Below are 15,457 nucleotides of genomic sequence, written 5' to 3'. Positions count from 1 at the left end.
GAAAAAAACAACGGGAGCTAGATAAGAAAAAGACCGGGTCAGCGAAGACTAATGTCTGATAGTAAAGACCTTCTCAAACCAAAAACAGAGGGTCAAGACTACTCCTGCGTCGACATAATTATCTTTTATATTCCCACGGAACTATTATATAATAAAGTGTATTATTGATTACTTGGGCTTGGTGCCATGTAGCAAACGGAAGCCGAGGAGCCTATTGGACGTTGGGTTTAAGGATTGGGCCGCTCAGTGATGGACCCATCTTGCATCACCCCTAATTAACATTAGTCAGATTGAAGTATAGAAGATGTGTGAACACACGTGTGGAAGCTAATGGATTTGCAGCCTTCCAGGAATGCATTGTGTGAATGTGATGGGACTAGACAAGTGACATTTAAAAAAAAAAAGAACTATAATTTAATATTCTATTAATATTAATATTATTATTATTACTATTATTTTGTGATATGTTTAATGGCTCCATATTGGGCACGCACGGGTGGCCTCATTCTTGTTTCTCGTGTACTTAAAATACAGTTTCTTTTGGTGGCACACGTGAAGGTGGGCAGGAGCCATTCAGGGTCACACGCGTGCGTGGTGCCAGAGAAATCAGAACTCAGAGCCCGATTACCAAAAAAGGAGTGCTCTTTTCACATCGACCTCGAGAGATGCATGGATGGAATTGATCACTGGGCGCATCAGATCACTGCTTAGTGCTTGCGTGCTTGCGTGCTCTGCTTGCTGTGGCTCCCACTCGCTTAAGTTGCTATTTTATCCTATTCCTATAAAATTCGAGAAATATTAAATGAATGATAAACTTACCTTCTTCGGTAATGTCATTGTCATTTACTGTTCTTTTGGGGCTAGAGTAAAGTAGGAAGTAAGGTTATGAAAGTAGGAAGTAAGTGAAACATAAATTAATGTTGATATATATATATATATATATATATGTCTATTGATGTGGAAATATATGCCCCGCCACGTTATATGATATAAATGCTGAAGATTCATTGGTTAGGCTTTGAGTGCAAAAAGACAACCTTGTTAATTAGTCTTTACTTGTATCATTGGCAGGGACCTTACCAAAAAGGCAATGAGAAGAGTAAATACGGCACAAAGGGACACGAGTCTGCGTATATTTTAGTTGCGGGTCGTGACCATCCAACTAGTAGATTTTGTTGGTACACAAAAATCTTATCAATAATACAACCATTCTTCGCCTCATCATCCTCCCCCCTCTTTCTTTCTTTAAGTTATTATTTTAATATGAAAAGGAACAAATTATTTCCCTCATGAGGGAAAATATATATATATATATATATAAACAGAGAGAAGAAACATAGGCTAGATGACAGGTCTCCGATGCCGTACGTTGATTGGATAACCTTTGAGAGTCCTCGTAGTTGGGAAGAAAACCAGCCTGTCTTTCTCCGCCGCTTCCCACCTACAGTGATGTTTCCAATTAAGCCATTGGTTAATTTAGATGGATCAACAAGAATGGGTGGCACCATAGAACATACACAGGCCACAACAAACAGAGAAAGTATCCACCCTTATAAGATGCCTAATTTCTAATTATGCAGTAAGTTTGTAATCAATATTCAATGGACAACAAGAAAGAAAGGCAACAGAACAAATAAAAAAAAAAATAAAATAAAACAAGAATTGATACATAGATTATACCTGAAACGAGTGAGTAGGTGATGAAGAAAGACGGAGATCTCAACACGGGCAAGTTCATAGCCAGGACAGAGTCGTGGGCCACCGCCAAAGGGAGTGAAGATACCAGCACCAGCACTCGTTTGCAGGGGCACATCCTTATCCTGAGATCAGTGAGATGTACATGTGCATGCATAATTAACCTTTTGACTTAGAAGAAGAAATGTCATATGGTAATTTAACATATTAAGAGTTAAAGAGATTAAACAACCTGCCATCTCCACGGGTTGAAGGTCCTTGCATCCTCGTAGTGATTTTGATCAAGATGGACGGCCCTGAATGATGAGAACACCATGCACCCTTTTGGGATTGTGTACCCTGCCAAGTCACAAAGTGTCAATTCCAATTCAGTATTGTTAGTAACACTGACTGGTTCAGATAAGTAAATAAAGACACACACACACACACGGACCTTTGAAATGGACATCAGTGACAGCTCGCCTGAATACTCCGCTAATGATATTAGCCACACGAAGTGTCTCATTGATCACCTGGAACAAGCACACACAGAAAGATGGAGAAAAATATTACTATATATATATATATATATATATTTTTTTTTTTAAAAAAAAAAATCCCACAGAATTAAGTTTTAAAAATTGCATGCATGATCATTACGCATTGAGTGAAAGGCATTGACTTATAGTCGGTCCAGTCCAGTGTCTCTGACTCGTGCAGCTTCTTGGCCCTGATGCTATCATGCTCCTCCTGTGAGAGATTGAGTACAAGAAAGCACATGTATAAAAACCTAGTGTCTAAACCTTGCACAAACTAGTATTATTTTAGATGGGACATGGGAGTGATATTAATAAAAGCGGGTCACAGGGAATGAGCCCCACTCCCCCCTCCTCTTTTTCTTATCCCATCACTAAATTATATAAAAACCAGTTGGGATGATGGGATCTAATCCCACGGCAACATCACCAAGACAGCACCAAAAGAAAAAGGTATAAACAAAAAAGAAAAGCAAGAAAAAAGAAAAGAGGAGAAAGAGTTGCACCGAAAAGGTTATATGGTGGCACTACAGACCAGGTCAAACATAAAAGCAGATTTTAATTATGATTAATTATTTAAATAGATAAGGGAATCAAAAGAAAGAGGGGTTTTGAGCTTTTAGATTAATAATAATAATAATAAAGTTAGATGTATTAATTACCAGGAGGAGGGCGAGAGCAGGAGGGTTCTCAGTGAGGAACTTGACAGCAAGAGTCATGATGGTGGAAGTGGTCTCGTAACCGGCAACGAGGAGAGCAAGTATGAAGTCGACCATCTCATCTTCGGAGAGGCCACCAGCTTCGGCTTCAAGGAGCTCCTCCACCATGTCCCTCTTCTTTTGTCTCTGCTGATCACTTTCATCATCTGATCTGTCTCTCATCTGTTTCTCATCTCTTCTCTTTCTCAGCACCTCCCTCAGTGCCTCTGCTACCTTGTTTCGCGCCTGCATTCATTTCATCATTGGATCAAGGAAAAAAGCATCGACATATATATATATATATATATATATATATATATATATATATATATATATATTTATTTATTTATGAAGATCAGATAGAGAGAGCCAATTAATTAACTCTCATCATCATTATCATCTACTACTACTACTACTACTAATTACCCGGAGAGCCCTGCCATAAGTGGTGGAAGAGGAGAGGAAACAAGGAAGAGCCAGAGGAATAGAGAAGAAGCCCTCGATCACGAGGAGATATTCTCGCCGGAGACTTTCCGTCCAAACACCAGGGTCGAAGCTCAAAAGCTGTTTAACAGTAAGGTCGAAGGTGATCTTCTTGGCCTGCTCCAGAAGCCGGACAGTGATTGCTTCTTGTCCGTCAGGAACCCAGGAATCAAGCGTGAGACGGATCAGGCGGTCGATGTCCGGTAGAAGAGATTCACGGAGTGCGGAGGGGGATGAGAAGCGACAGAGGATGAGGGAGTGCATGCGCTTGTGGAGAGGTCCCTTCATGAGGAGGAGAGAATGGCGGCCGAGGAGGGTGGAGATGGAGGATGGATAGCTGCACTCGAAGGAGCGGCCTTCCCCAGTGAGAACCTGGCGGTTGAACTCCGGGTCGGCGGAGAAGATGGTGCGCTCGCCGAAGACGTGGGTGGTGAAGACTCTGCCATGGCGGCTGACTCTCTCGTCGATAAAGGGTTCTGGATCCTCTGTTTTGTAAGCGGCCACCAGCTTGAGCGTTTCTCCGACGAGGGGGAGGCACAAGAAGCCAGGAGGAAGTGCTTGGCCTTTGTCCTTGCGTGCCACAGCGATCAAAGACGAAAGTATGATGATGATGATGGAGAGGAGGATGAGAAGAAGCAGTATTGAACCAACTGGAGCAGTGGGAGAGGAAGAATGTTGATCATGAGTGAAGAATAGGAAAAGGAAAGCAAAAGAAGAGGAGAGTGCCATGGCGGTGGTTCCAGGCAATATGAGCTCCACCCCCACCCTCACCCTCACCCTCACCCTATGATATGTATTGATATGAGAGAGTGAGATATATGGAAGTTTTAGATTTATTAATCTCTATGTATATGTATATATATATATATATATATATATATATATATATATCTTGATCTTGGAAAGGCGTTTCGATTTAGAAGAGCAAATTAAAGGCAGAGGTGAGAAAGAATGAATGTCTCTCTGTGGAGTGTGGATACCCTTTCCTTATGCGGTCGAATGCTCCATGCTGGTGGTCTTCATGGGCCCCTCTCCTCTCCATCTATGTTCAGTGGGTCATACTCGCAAGTTTTTACTTTTTACTTTTTTACATGCTCACACTTACACTTGTTTGAATATTAAAATTTAGGGTACTAACTAGTAAAAATAAATTAGTGAATCCATCGTAATCGAATCATAAATTTTTGGCCAATCTATCATTTATTACTAAAAAGACTTGCTAATATATTATAGATTTTTATATTGAAAAATTTATTAAATTATGTTTATGATATATAGGATACTATCATCAATGTACAATTATTTTATAAATGTATTTTTTATTTTTAAATAATTGAGCCATCCCTACAGGCTACAGTAGTGTAGTTTATATTTTAATTTATAATTCATTCCCCTTCCATCCAGGGGTTGAATTTTTAAAAATAAAAATTAATTGGGTTTGAGTTTGAGTGGATCACCCAGTGGATACTGGATAGATGGTCCCGATCGAATCCCTCGTCTCTTGTTACGGCACATACATAAATTGTGATTCATTGTCCGTCCAAATGGATCGGGATTAAGCGCATGCACGCACACGCATAATTGATTTCGTCGCACACTCTCCCATGCAAAGAAGAAGAAGAACCCCATACAAGAAGAAAAGCAGGGGGGCTGCATGTAAAAACATTGAATTATATATAAGGAGAATTTTAATTTTATTATAATTTATAAGAAGATGGTGAGATCTGATGATAGATGAGAAGGGATCATCTTTCCCACATGATATCTCTCATAAAACATCCTAACAACTCATCAATCATTAGAACAACTTTAAGTTTTATCACAAAAGCAATAGTGGAATAGGATGTGATCAGAGATTCTCAGCCACCTTTTGCTCCTTTGCTTTGGTGTTTTAATAATGATGGTTTTCGGTTTTCCTAAACAAAGAGCACAGCATCTTGACATGCATCATTCATATCAAGTTTAACCAATCCAGTGCTCACCCCCTCATCCCGGATCAACCTCCTCACCTATTCAGATTCAACGACACATTTTTTTTTTTTTACCAAGGACAGACAAACGTGGCCACTTGTCATTAATGTAATTCACTAATCTCTCATCCCTGGAAAGTAGGCTAGCTAGATTGTGCTTCTACGCTTCTTCTGCCGACTATATATATATATATAACTGGTACAACAAGATCGAGTTCCCTTGACCAACAAACAAACGGCAGATTCATTAAAAACAAAAAAAAGTAAAATAAAAAATAACACCACAAGTGCAGTACATGAGTGAATGGTCAATAGATGAATGAATAGCTTCTGACTGAAATATAATATAATTAGACACTTGCTGCTGCAGTGTTGCTGGTAGAGAGATAAAGCTAAATCAGAGGAGAATCGCCCACCAAATCTTGGTATGAAGGGCAGCTTTCATGACAACTCTTGAGCTGCACTCGTGTTTCCATGGACTGTGGCTAGCTATGGATGAGAGATGGTCCAGCCGCTGCTGCTGCTGTTGTGTGTGGGGCTCGAGATGGACTTTCATTGTAATAACATCAAAAACGGTCCCTAGCTACAATCAAATCTTCATGGAAAGAGGACCCCAGGACAAGCTCATCTCACTATCTACCTCTATTGACACCATATGGATCATGGCAATACCAATATGAATATCCTCCTTGATCTCATCTCTCCCCTTTGCAAATGCGGGATGCGGCCCCTTCAACTTTCCTCTACACATCACATAACATCTAACAACTTGTGCACAAATAAAAATATGTCGGTGAAGGATACAGCAGAGCACACTCTTTTCTGTGTCTTTAAGGGAAGTCACATGCACTGACATATTGGAGCCAAACACCAAATTCCCAAATAAGATAGTATGGGAAGATCCTAGCAAGATATGCCACAATGTGCACAAGATCTAACTCAAAGATTCAAACCTCCCCAAACTATATCAGTGCAATGCACACACAACTCTCTATTCACTTGTCTTCTCTGTTTATGTTTTTTTTTCCTTTTGATTCCATCTAATCTTTTGTCGGACGAGTCTCTACCGAGTGAACTTTTTCTAATCTCTAATCAAAATCACCATCTTCATTCCTAACCATGTTACTTTACTTCAAAATCCTCCCTCATCCACACAAATACACAGAAATAAATCAAAAGCATCCATACAACAACCACAACACCTCATAAATCCTGACAAAGACATAGTCAATTATTCAAATTCAGTAAAACTACCGAAGCAGAGAGGATGATACCAACTAATGAAGTAGCGATATTGTCATGCTACAGCATTTAAATGATTTCTGTTGAACAAATAGCATGCTCCTCATCACATATGTTAGTATGCTCTACTTATATATCTTTGCGGTTAACTCCTGCATCCTCCTTAACTGCCATGCTGTGGTCCCAAGATTTTTTTTCGCCATTGTAAACCTCAGTTATTTTTTCACTAGAGTTTCAGTAACCCAAAATATCCTCCAACACTACTTAGTCACGCCTATAAATATTACATTCCCACCCTATTTGCAATCCTTCTTTGCAAAACATATTCAGAATTGTATTGAGCACATACATTAATAAGTTCAGAATCACTAACCCAAGAAGGGATAGGAACAACTAAAATTTAGAAGTACAAACACGAGCTAGGACTAAACCTTTATGTAAGGCATAAATTTATGCAAGCAAAAAACAGATTAATAAATACCAATGGTCTCATAATTGAAGTTTCTGAAAGGATTTATGGCAGGAGGATGAAGGGTTGGTGATAAAGGGTAGAAGTAATAGCTTCCCCTCTTAGCATCAGTTTAGAAGCAAAGAATTAAATAAACCTTTCCAATAGACACAAACTATAACCCATCCCAACGGAAGCAATATTATCTGCAGAATAAAAGAACGAGTTGACTTCCATGTGCCATTCAATCAATGACGAAATAAATCATGTGTCTGATCAAAAAATGAAAATTGGATATCAGTAAATGATAGGATTTCCTGCTAACCAATATTTGTGAATAGCACATAAAGAAGTTCATTAACCATGAAACATAGCAAATATTTTGATGTTGAACAATGTCAAGGTATTAAAAAAGCAATACTTCCGTGAACACATATGAGCAAGAATACTAATCTGCAAACAATTCTTGAAAAAATCAATTGCAGTTGTCATTGATATTCAAGAATGACAAGCGCACAGGACCATCAAATGGCAAACTGATGTATCAGAATTACAAATTCAGTGATTTGAGGCCCACCGTAAAATAGCTGACTTGCTTGAATAGTTTGACACATCCATTATCAAGCCTTCACAAGAAGTAATCAATCATATAATTAAAAAAAAAAAAAAACCCCTATGAAAATGATCATCTGGCATGAGAATTGTGTGATAACAGAATAGGATCAGGAACAATGAGAGGCAACTTGTCTGTAAACACAAACAATCTGTTTGTGTTCTGTTTGGTGATCATTGCCATGTCAACAGCATCATGCTTGTCAATGTATATCCACAGATCAGATGGCCTCACTATCTGTAAGTCAATCCGACAGAATGGGCAAGATCGAGATCGGGACTGCCTGAAGCATGTAAACAATCAAAGTCAAGGAAATTTAATAATAAAATGTTTCTATGATAATTGGCTGCAAAATAAGAACGTTTTATTTGAAAATTAAAAGAACCAGCAATGGCATAAAAATGATTTAAAACACAGGAAAGCAAAGAGCATACCAGTCTTGGTAGCATTTCATACACATTGTGTGCATGCATGTGGGCAAGGCAATCTTAGCTTTTGGCTCCATGCAAATCCCACACTCTTTCTCACGCTTCATATCAACTTCAGAAAGTTTATTTTCCTCTGTTTCATCAACTTTCCTATATTTCTTTAAATACATTTCCCTCTGTTTTCTTTGTTCCGAAGTAGTGAGACCTCCTTGGAGTTGCATTAGAGAGGGGAAGATAATGCCTTTAGCCATTTGGCAGGAACCGAGGTAATAACTAAGATTAGGAATGCCCACTTGGACAGCGAATTTTAAGATATATATATATATATATATATAATGAACCAAATAAACCGACAAATATTTACACAACTGTGTAGATATTGGCATTGACATGGAATAGTAGCTAAAACATACATACATACCATAAAATTGCTTGATACTGGCTTTCCTCTCGTGAACGTACACTGTAGTTTTGCCATCAACAAACACCTGCAACAATAATTGGCCAGCAGCGCAGCATTAACACTATCATTGCTTGTACACTCTAGCTAGCTAGCTAGCTAGCTGCTGAACGGAATAGGAATAGGAATAGGAATAGAAATAGAAATAGAAATAGGAATAGGAATAGGAATAATAAAATTGGATGGATTGTTTGACCTTGTAAATAAGCACTCTAATCAGACCAAGTGCACCGGTCAGTTGAGTATCCGTCTTTTGCACAAAGGAAGGGAATAAACCTGCAACCAGATTATATGACAATCTCATTTGAATATATGCACCATCCTCTTCTCTCGGGTAACCCGAAGCCCTGCAAATCAAAAACCGATCCCCTAATTCAATTCGTTACCAAAAATCCTTGAAATTTCTTCTTCTTCTTCCCTGCATATGATGATGTGCTAGCTAGGTTTGAGTTTTAAAAAGCAATTATATATAAAGAACAAATTGGATTACAGGGTGTTGGCTCTCCGGATGTCGGCCTCCAGAGATTTCAGGGAGGTCTTGAACTTGCTCTTGCGCATCACGACAAGCTGATAAAAATCCCTCCTTTTCCTGGAATCTGAATCTCTCTGCTCTTCGGGCTTCCCTTTCTTTAATTAAGCGCGGGTTCCTTGCGAATTACTGAAAAAGTGAAGAGAGAGAGAGAGAGAGGAGTCCGATTGAAGTATCCGTATCCATCCCTACCACTCTGATTGCACTTCTCTTCTTCGCATTGTACTTTCTTCTTGGATATTATTGGATATTGCATGGCTATACAAGAATAAAATAATATAAAATATCATATATATATATATATATATTTAAAATAATAATAATAAATAAAATGCCAATCCCACCCATATAATTTACTGATCAATTAATTAATAAGTTCTTTCTCGTTTTAATTGAAGTGGTTATCCAATTTTTTTTTAAAATAATCAATAAGTTAAATGAGGCGGGTCAAGTCAGGTGAGCTAAAAATTTCAAATATTTTGCATAGTAGTATTAGTGGGATATACGGAAGTGGTGACTCTGATGGCTTGTTTCGGAACAGAGTCCAGCTGTGCTGTGGTGGAAGAGGCCAGAAGGCAGAAACATTTTCAAGGTTTCCATGGCCTGAACGCAATCAAAAGATATATGCCATGACATGCCATCTTTATCATTACTTTCAATATAATCTGTTTCTTATAATACTGGAATTCGTTATGAGGCCTCAATGGACCATTGGAATAGTCCGCCTACTGCTTGTGGACTCATTAGTGAAGGCGACCAGGCCCGTTAAATGCTCCGTTTGAGCATATACAGCCAGATCTTTACCAGATCAAACTTATCTCACTGATATTACTCAAATATAGGGTTGATTAACCTAGAACGAACCTTTCTACCTTTCTTCACTCAAGCACCTTTTTAAACCAATTTGAATAAGATAAAAATAAAAGATACAGATAGCCCCCAAGACACAACCGTTAAATAGGGCAAGGGGAAGCAACAACAAAACCAAGAACCACAAGAAGTGGAACAACAAGGGAAACACAACAAAACACAGCAAAACGAGGCAACAAAACTGCCTCCAACACTCCCCCCAACCGCTACCCACTAGCCAGTGTGCGAATCACGTCCACCCTCCGGTATCGGCACTTCCCCTGAGCCCTCCATCGAAGTACCAAGGAACTCCAAGCTCCACCTAATAGCGGAAGTATGCACCTCCAATTTTGCTTTAGGACCCTCAGCAACTGTAGAAATCCAAGATAATAAACTTCGATCAATCTTTAGGATTAGAGTAAGTGCAGACACAACAGTAGCATTAAACATGCAATCATTTCTAGCCAGCCATATGTTCCACACAATCGACTTCACCACTAAGTCCCCTATATCCCTACAAGCAGGTCTGACCGAAACGTTGGAGTGAATTCCTCCTTGCAGTTGGTAGTTCTGTAGGTCAAACAAATACAAAAAAGACTTGAGATATTTCTTACCATTTTATAATATCCAACATATATAAAATAAAAAAGAATGTATTTACTACCTTTAAACAATAGGGAATGATGCACACCTCGCGATACTGGAAATACTGTAGTGTAATCCAATATCCCTCTCCCTCGCCATCTTCATGCAGTCCTTTTCCCCCAATTTTTTACCCATGATTTTTTTTATGGTAGAATACCCCATTTAGTCCCTCTAATATAGTCAGTTTGCCCCTTTAGTCCCTCTAATATGATTTATCCCTAGAATGCCCCTTTATTTTAATATTTGACAGCTTTAAGCAAAGCCTCCTCGTTTGCAAACACATGCTAATAATCACTGATATATGCTACGTGTGTCCTTGCTTTCCTTTCCTGGAAGCAACACTGAGTTCCTATATAGGGATAGTTATCTTCTGATGTCATGCCATCATTCCTTATAATATACTTGAATGCATTAATCATATTGCCCCCACAACATCCACGGCTCATCTTGTCACAATCTATAAGTTGTTGTGCAGACAGAGAAACCAAGCGGCCCGTGCTGATCTTAAGGGCTCCCTCCACATCAGTTAACACAGCAAAGGCCCAATAGGAACCTATACACATAAAATAAAATCAGTTAAGGATGTACTAGAAAAATTAAAAGAAATTTTAATACCACATCCGCCTTGTCTCTTTATAGGAGTGACCGCTCCTTTGTCCCTACAATCCACGGACTCGGATTGGAGGTCGAAGACCACTCATTCTCCGGCGGGTTCATCGCCTCAAAGTCTCCAATACGATGAGCCTTTTGGCATTGGCCATAGGGTTGTATACGTCCCAGGGATCTCACCAAATGAAACATGGTTACTGGAGAGACACTGAGAACAAAAGAAGGATGAAGGAGAAAGTTAAGATCAGCAAGGTCTTGAAATCTATTTCTGTTAATGCCATTTCACCCTTTGAGCCCTTATCGTCTATACTATTCATAGTTAAGGACATATTTGACCAGATGATTTCAATTTTTATATGAGAAGAAAAAACCATTTCAATACTTATATTTATGTAGTTGTATCACATTATCTATATAAAAAAACTAGTTCAGTAGAGAGAATACCAAAAAATTAGCATCTAAGTTCAAAAGTTATTACTAATACATTTTTGCTTGATGGCTGGGAATAGACACCAGTTCAGTGGAGAGAATACCAAAACCAGGATTTTTCTTCTAAATCAAAACCAGGGCTGCATTTGAAGAGGGAAAAAGTATTTAGCAATGTGTTTAATACTGTTGTCGTACCAAAACAGTATGAAAACACCTACATTTAAGTAAGAATCAAGTAAAACTGTATAGAGAAGCTAAAATTAAAATATCAGAAGATACAATCAAAAGACTTATTATTCAGAATCAAACAGAGAACAAAGCCTTAACATATAGAAGTACAAAGTAATAAGATTCCTATGTATTTTACTGACTCCATGACCAACTTGTGTCTAAAGAACACATGATACCAAAAGTTTAAAACAAATTGCCACCAACAAACAATAAATCAGAAGTTACTTATGCAACTTCAAATTTCACAGCACCAAAGATACCACTTGTATTAAATCAGAATAAAAAAAATAGACAAAAAATATGCCAGATAAATTTAAGAAAACCTGCAAATATGGGTTACATCAAAACTTAAACAGTGCCATGTGATTGGATACCGTTCCTTTCTTCATTCTCATGCACTTCAAACATATCAAGCTTAGTATATTTCTTAATTCAGGACCCATTTGGATCATGGATTGTCTCTTTGGGAGTGGGAATCATTTGCACCCATGAATTCTTAACCCATGTTTGGTAATCAAGAAAGGCATAAATAGTGTTTTTTCATGCTAATGGGATTAATACAAGTGGATGAGTGGCACTACTTGAAAAAATGAGAGGTTTGGCTCTCCTTAGCATGGAAATGTCTATATTACCCATCTATTTATATTTAATTAATATTTAAAATTAATATAATTAATTAATAGATTTAATTATAACAATTTAAATAAATAATTATTAAAAATAATCATATTTAAATTATTTTTTATAAGTGATTTTTTTATTTTTATTAATTAATTATATGTTAATAAAAATTATTACTTTAAATAATTAATTATAATAATTTAAATTTTTTACTTTAAATAATTAATTATAATAATTTAAATTAAAAATTTAAATTATTATAACATATATATATTGATTAACATAATAAATTAATCTAAATATTCATCTTTGCTCCTCCATCTGAGCCTCTTCTCTCCTCTGTTCCTCCATCTGCCTGCTTGTCTCCCTCCTTCCTTCCCCTTTGCCATGGCAAGCGGGGGGCTTCCCCCGCAGTCCCCTCCCTCTTGGGCGGACATCGCAGCTGCTGTCACGAATCGCCCAGCTAACTCTTCTCCCCTTGTTGACGGTCCAGTGCTACGCAAGCTGAAGGCTTCCACTTCTGAGTTCATTCGCTTTTATGGAGATGCAATGGCAAGGGATAGGCTTTGATTTCAACATTCGTTAATCGGCAAATTTTTTGGAAAACCTCCTCCCTTCGAGCAGATCAAAACTGTGCTTCAGACTCGCTGGAGTGATCTGGGTGAAATTTTCATCTCGGATCTTCCAAATGGCTACCTTCTTTTTAGATGTGACTCTTTTGATTTGTCTCAAAAACTCATGATCGAAGGCCCATGGTCAGTCAATGGAGCCACGCTCCAACTCGCTCCCTGGAAACCCTTTTTTGAACCGGCTTTCGCCAAACTCTCCACTGCTGTAGTTTGGGTTCAGTTACATAATCTCCCGGTTGAATTTTGGGATGGAGAGTCTCTCGAGTCCATCTCAACCTCCCTTGGACGTATGCTCAAGATTGATGATTTTACTTCATCTCTTTCCAGGTCAAAATTCGCTCGCATTTGTGTGGAAATCGACCTATCTAAACTCCTCAAACAAGGATTTTGGATTGGCGACGATGTTCATAGGGTGTTTGTAGTTGTCCTGTATGAAAAACTTCCCACTTTTTGCTACCTTTGCGGAATGGTTAGGCATGGTTCGAACCATTGCAGCCGTCGGCCTTCTGTGGGCCAGAGCCGCTCCTTGCAGCCCCCTTTTCAAGTTCTTAGTGAACTGAGAGGGTCGGAGGTAAGGGCAGCAATGGATCCCCAGAAGGAAGGCTTGGAGGCAAGGTCTGACTGCTCACTTCCCACCTCAGAGACTGCCGGTGCCGACCATGATGAGTCTAACTTTGGTCTATGGATGATTGTTTCTCGTCGGAAGGGGAGTGGTGGTGGTCGCGGTGGTGCTGCCGGTGGTGGTGTTGGGAGACCACCATCACGTGCGGCGCATGCGAGCCCCACTATGCCTCCCAACGTCTCTCCCAATACTCTGACTCTGACAGATGATGGTCATCCTCCACGTGGCGCTTCCTCCTTTCGTGACAGGGGTGGTCATTTTGGGAGACGTTCTCGAGGACCTGCTTCTTCTTCTGCGTACTCGGCCGGTGCTGACACGGATCTGACCCCTTCCCCTTCTATTGGTGTGGAGACTTCGGCTGATGTGACTTCTCTTGTTCCTATGCACAACGTTCTCAAAACTACACCCGACCCTGGCCCTAGTTCCCATGATTCTCTGAGTCCCAAGAAATAGTCTTTGCCTCTTTATCAAAATAAGACCCTTAATCCTATCCTTTGTATAACTGATGGACAGGATAATAGGCCTAGTGTTGATCCCAGTATCTCTTCTCATTCTCTGATTGTCGCACAGGTCTTTGAAGCTCTGAATCCGTCTCCTCCGTCTGGAAACTCTGATCACTTGATGGGAGAATCCGACGACGAGGAGTCAGAGGACGACGATGGAGACAGTGTGATGTCTGATTACGGTGACCCGGAGGAACCGAATGACTTGATGACTTTAGACCAATACCAGACCGGACTTCGCAAGGAGTCTCTTGTCTGACGCGACCCGCATCCCTCCTCTTCTTCGCATAAGAGAGGGAGGTTATATTGCGGTTCAGAGGCTATCTAGGGTTCTGTTCATCTCCCAAGGGAGTTTTCTCTTCATTATCTTTACTATGTCTGCTGCTCTATTTCTTTTCAGTCCTCTTCTCCTTTACATGTTTGATATGATTGAGAACAAAGTTAAGTTTGTGTGTTGGAACTGCAGAGGAATCTCAGGGAGGGATACATCAACTCGTGTCAAGTACTTAATGAAGCATCATAATCCTCTCATCTTCTGCTTGGTAGAAACTCGGGCCGATCATCGTCGATTAGACATTTTCTGCTCCAAGTTGGGTCGCAATTGGGCGTGGGCTGCCATCGAAGCCGATGGCTACTCAGGAGGGATTATCGTCTCTTGGCAAAAGCACTTGGGAAAAGTCACTCCTCTTGTCAAGTCCAGGTATGTTCTGTATTTGGTTGTCACTAATGCCAAGCTGGAGACCTGGATTCTATCGACTATCTATAATCCATCTCGTATTCAAGATCAATCCATTGTTTGGCTTGAACTCTCTGGTATTGCTTCTTTCAGCATTCCTTGGATACTCATTGGTGACTTTAACACTGTTGTCTCTTTGAATGAGTTTCAGGGTGGCTCCCATATCTACTACCGTCGCAAAGCTCGGATTTTTTCTGATTTCATTAATCTTAATAACCTTCTAGATGTTAATTTTAATGGTTCCAGGTTCACTTGGTATAATAATCAGAGGGGAGCTTCGAGGAAATGGGCCCGGTTAGACCGCTGCTTGCTCAATCCTTGCGGCGCTGGCCTCCTAAGTACCTATCATATCAAGCATCTCTCGAGGCTTTATTCTGATCACGCTCCTCTTATTCTTACACTTACTCCTCGTTTCCCCTTTAAAAAGAAAGTTTTTCGGTTCGATAATTACTGGCTGATTATTTTGGATGTCATACTGCTGTTAGAGAGTGTAATACCCTGA

The 15,457-nt window shown here is 39.5% G+C and overlaps 3 protein-coding genes across 5 annotated transcripts; 1 reads left to right on the top strand and 2 right to left on the bottom strand.

Annotated features, from left to right (window-relative positions):
- Positions 1 to 1,133: 1,133 nt before the first annotated feature.
- LOC120269387 (cytochrome P450 90A1) lies at positions 1,134 to 4,218 on the bottom strand. Its single transcript, XM_039276725.1, has 7 exons — positions 3,335 to 4,218; positions 2,873 to 3,154; positions 2,335 to 2,424; positions 2,129 to 2,207; positions 1,928 to 2,034; positions 1,681 to 1,820; positions 1,134 to 1,441 (listed from the first exon to the last, which is right to left on the bottom strand). Exons 1-7 carry the CDS (start codon positions 4,118 to 4,120, stop codon positions 1,342 to 1,344), a joined length of 1,584 nt encoding a protein of 527 aa, XP_039132659.1. The 5' UTR covers positions 4,121 to 4,218; the 3' UTR covers positions 1,134 to 1,341.
- Positions 4,219 to 7,616: 3,398 nt separating this feature from the next.
- On the bottom strand, positions 7,617 to 9,329 carry LOC120268764 (E3 ubiquitin-protein ligase AIRP2-like). 3 transcript variants are annotated; one of them, XM_039276042.1, is made up of 5 exons: positions 9,043 to 9,329; positions 8,749 to 8,899; positions 8,514 to 8,580; positions 8,099 to 8,333; positions 7,617 to 7,947 (listed from the first exon to the last, which is right to left on the bottom strand). In XM_039276042.1, exons 1-5 carry the CDS (start codon positions 9,108 to 9,110, stop codon positions 7,737 to 7,739), a joined length of 732 nt encoding a protein of 243 aa, XP_039131976.1. In that variant the 5' UTR covers positions 9,111 to 9,329; the 3' UTR covers positions 7,617 to 7,736. The 3 variants fall into 3 exon arrangements, with proteins under 3 accessions (XP_039131976.1, XP_039131977.1, XP_039131975.1); XM_039276043.1 differs by having other exon boundaries at positions 8,099 to 8,300; XM_039276041.1 differs by having other exon boundaries at positions 8,099 to 8,580.
- A 5,264-nt stretch (positions 9,330 to 14,593) lies between these two features.
- LOC120269046 lies at positions 14,594 to 15,457 on the top strand. The gene has a single exon (XM_039276334.1). It carries the CDS (start codon positions 14,594 to 14,596, stop codon positions 15,455 to 15,457), a length of 864 nt encoding a protein of 287 aa, XP_039132268.1.

The sequence above is a fragment of the Dioscorea cayenensis genome, chromosome 9, assembly GCF_009730915.1.
Source record: "Dioscorea cayenensis subsp. rotundata cultivar TDr96_F1 chromosome 9, TDr96_F1_v2_PseudoChromosome.rev07_lg8_w22 25.fasta, whole genome shotgun sequence".
In the NCBI taxonomy this organism is placed as follows: Eukaryota; Viridiplantae; Streptophyta; class Magnoliopsida; order Dioscoreales; family Dioscoreaceae; genus Dioscorea; species Dioscorea cayenensis.
The sequence above is the reverse complement of the archived record's forward strand: the minus strand, read 5'-3'. Positions and strand labels throughout refer to the sequence as shown.

Bases quoted from the DNA above. Each gene is read 5' to 3' on its own strand.
- LOC120269046 (XM_039276334.1), top strand. From the start codon at position 14,594: ATGTCTGCTGCTCTATTTCTTTTCAGTCCTCTTCTCCTTTACATGTTT.
- LOC120268764 (XM_039276041.1), bottom strand. From the start codon at position 9,110: ATGCGCAAGAGCAAGTTCAAGACCTCCCTGAAATCTCTGGAGGCCGAC. The intron at 8,900-9,042 runs GTAATCCAATTT...TTTGATTTGCAG, and splicing joins ATCCGGAGAGCCAACACCCT to GGCTTCGGGTTACCCGAGAG. The intron at 7,948-8,098 runs GTATGCTCTTTG...TACATGCTTCAG, and splicing joins ATGAAATGCTACCAAGACTG to GCAGTCCCGATCTCGATCTT.
- LOC120269387 (XM_039276725.1), bottom strand. From the start codon at position 4,120: ATGGCACTCTCCTCTTCTTTTGCTTTCCTTTTCCTATTCTTCACTCAT. The intron at 3,155-3,334 runs GTAATTAGTAGT...AAATGAATGCAG, and splicing joins CTTATGGCAGGGCTCTCCGG to GCGCGAAACAAGGTAGCAGA. The intron at 2,035-2,128 runs GTCCGTGTGTGT...GTGACTTGGCAG, and splicing joins CACTGATGTCCATTTCAAAG to GGTACACAATCCCAAAAGGG.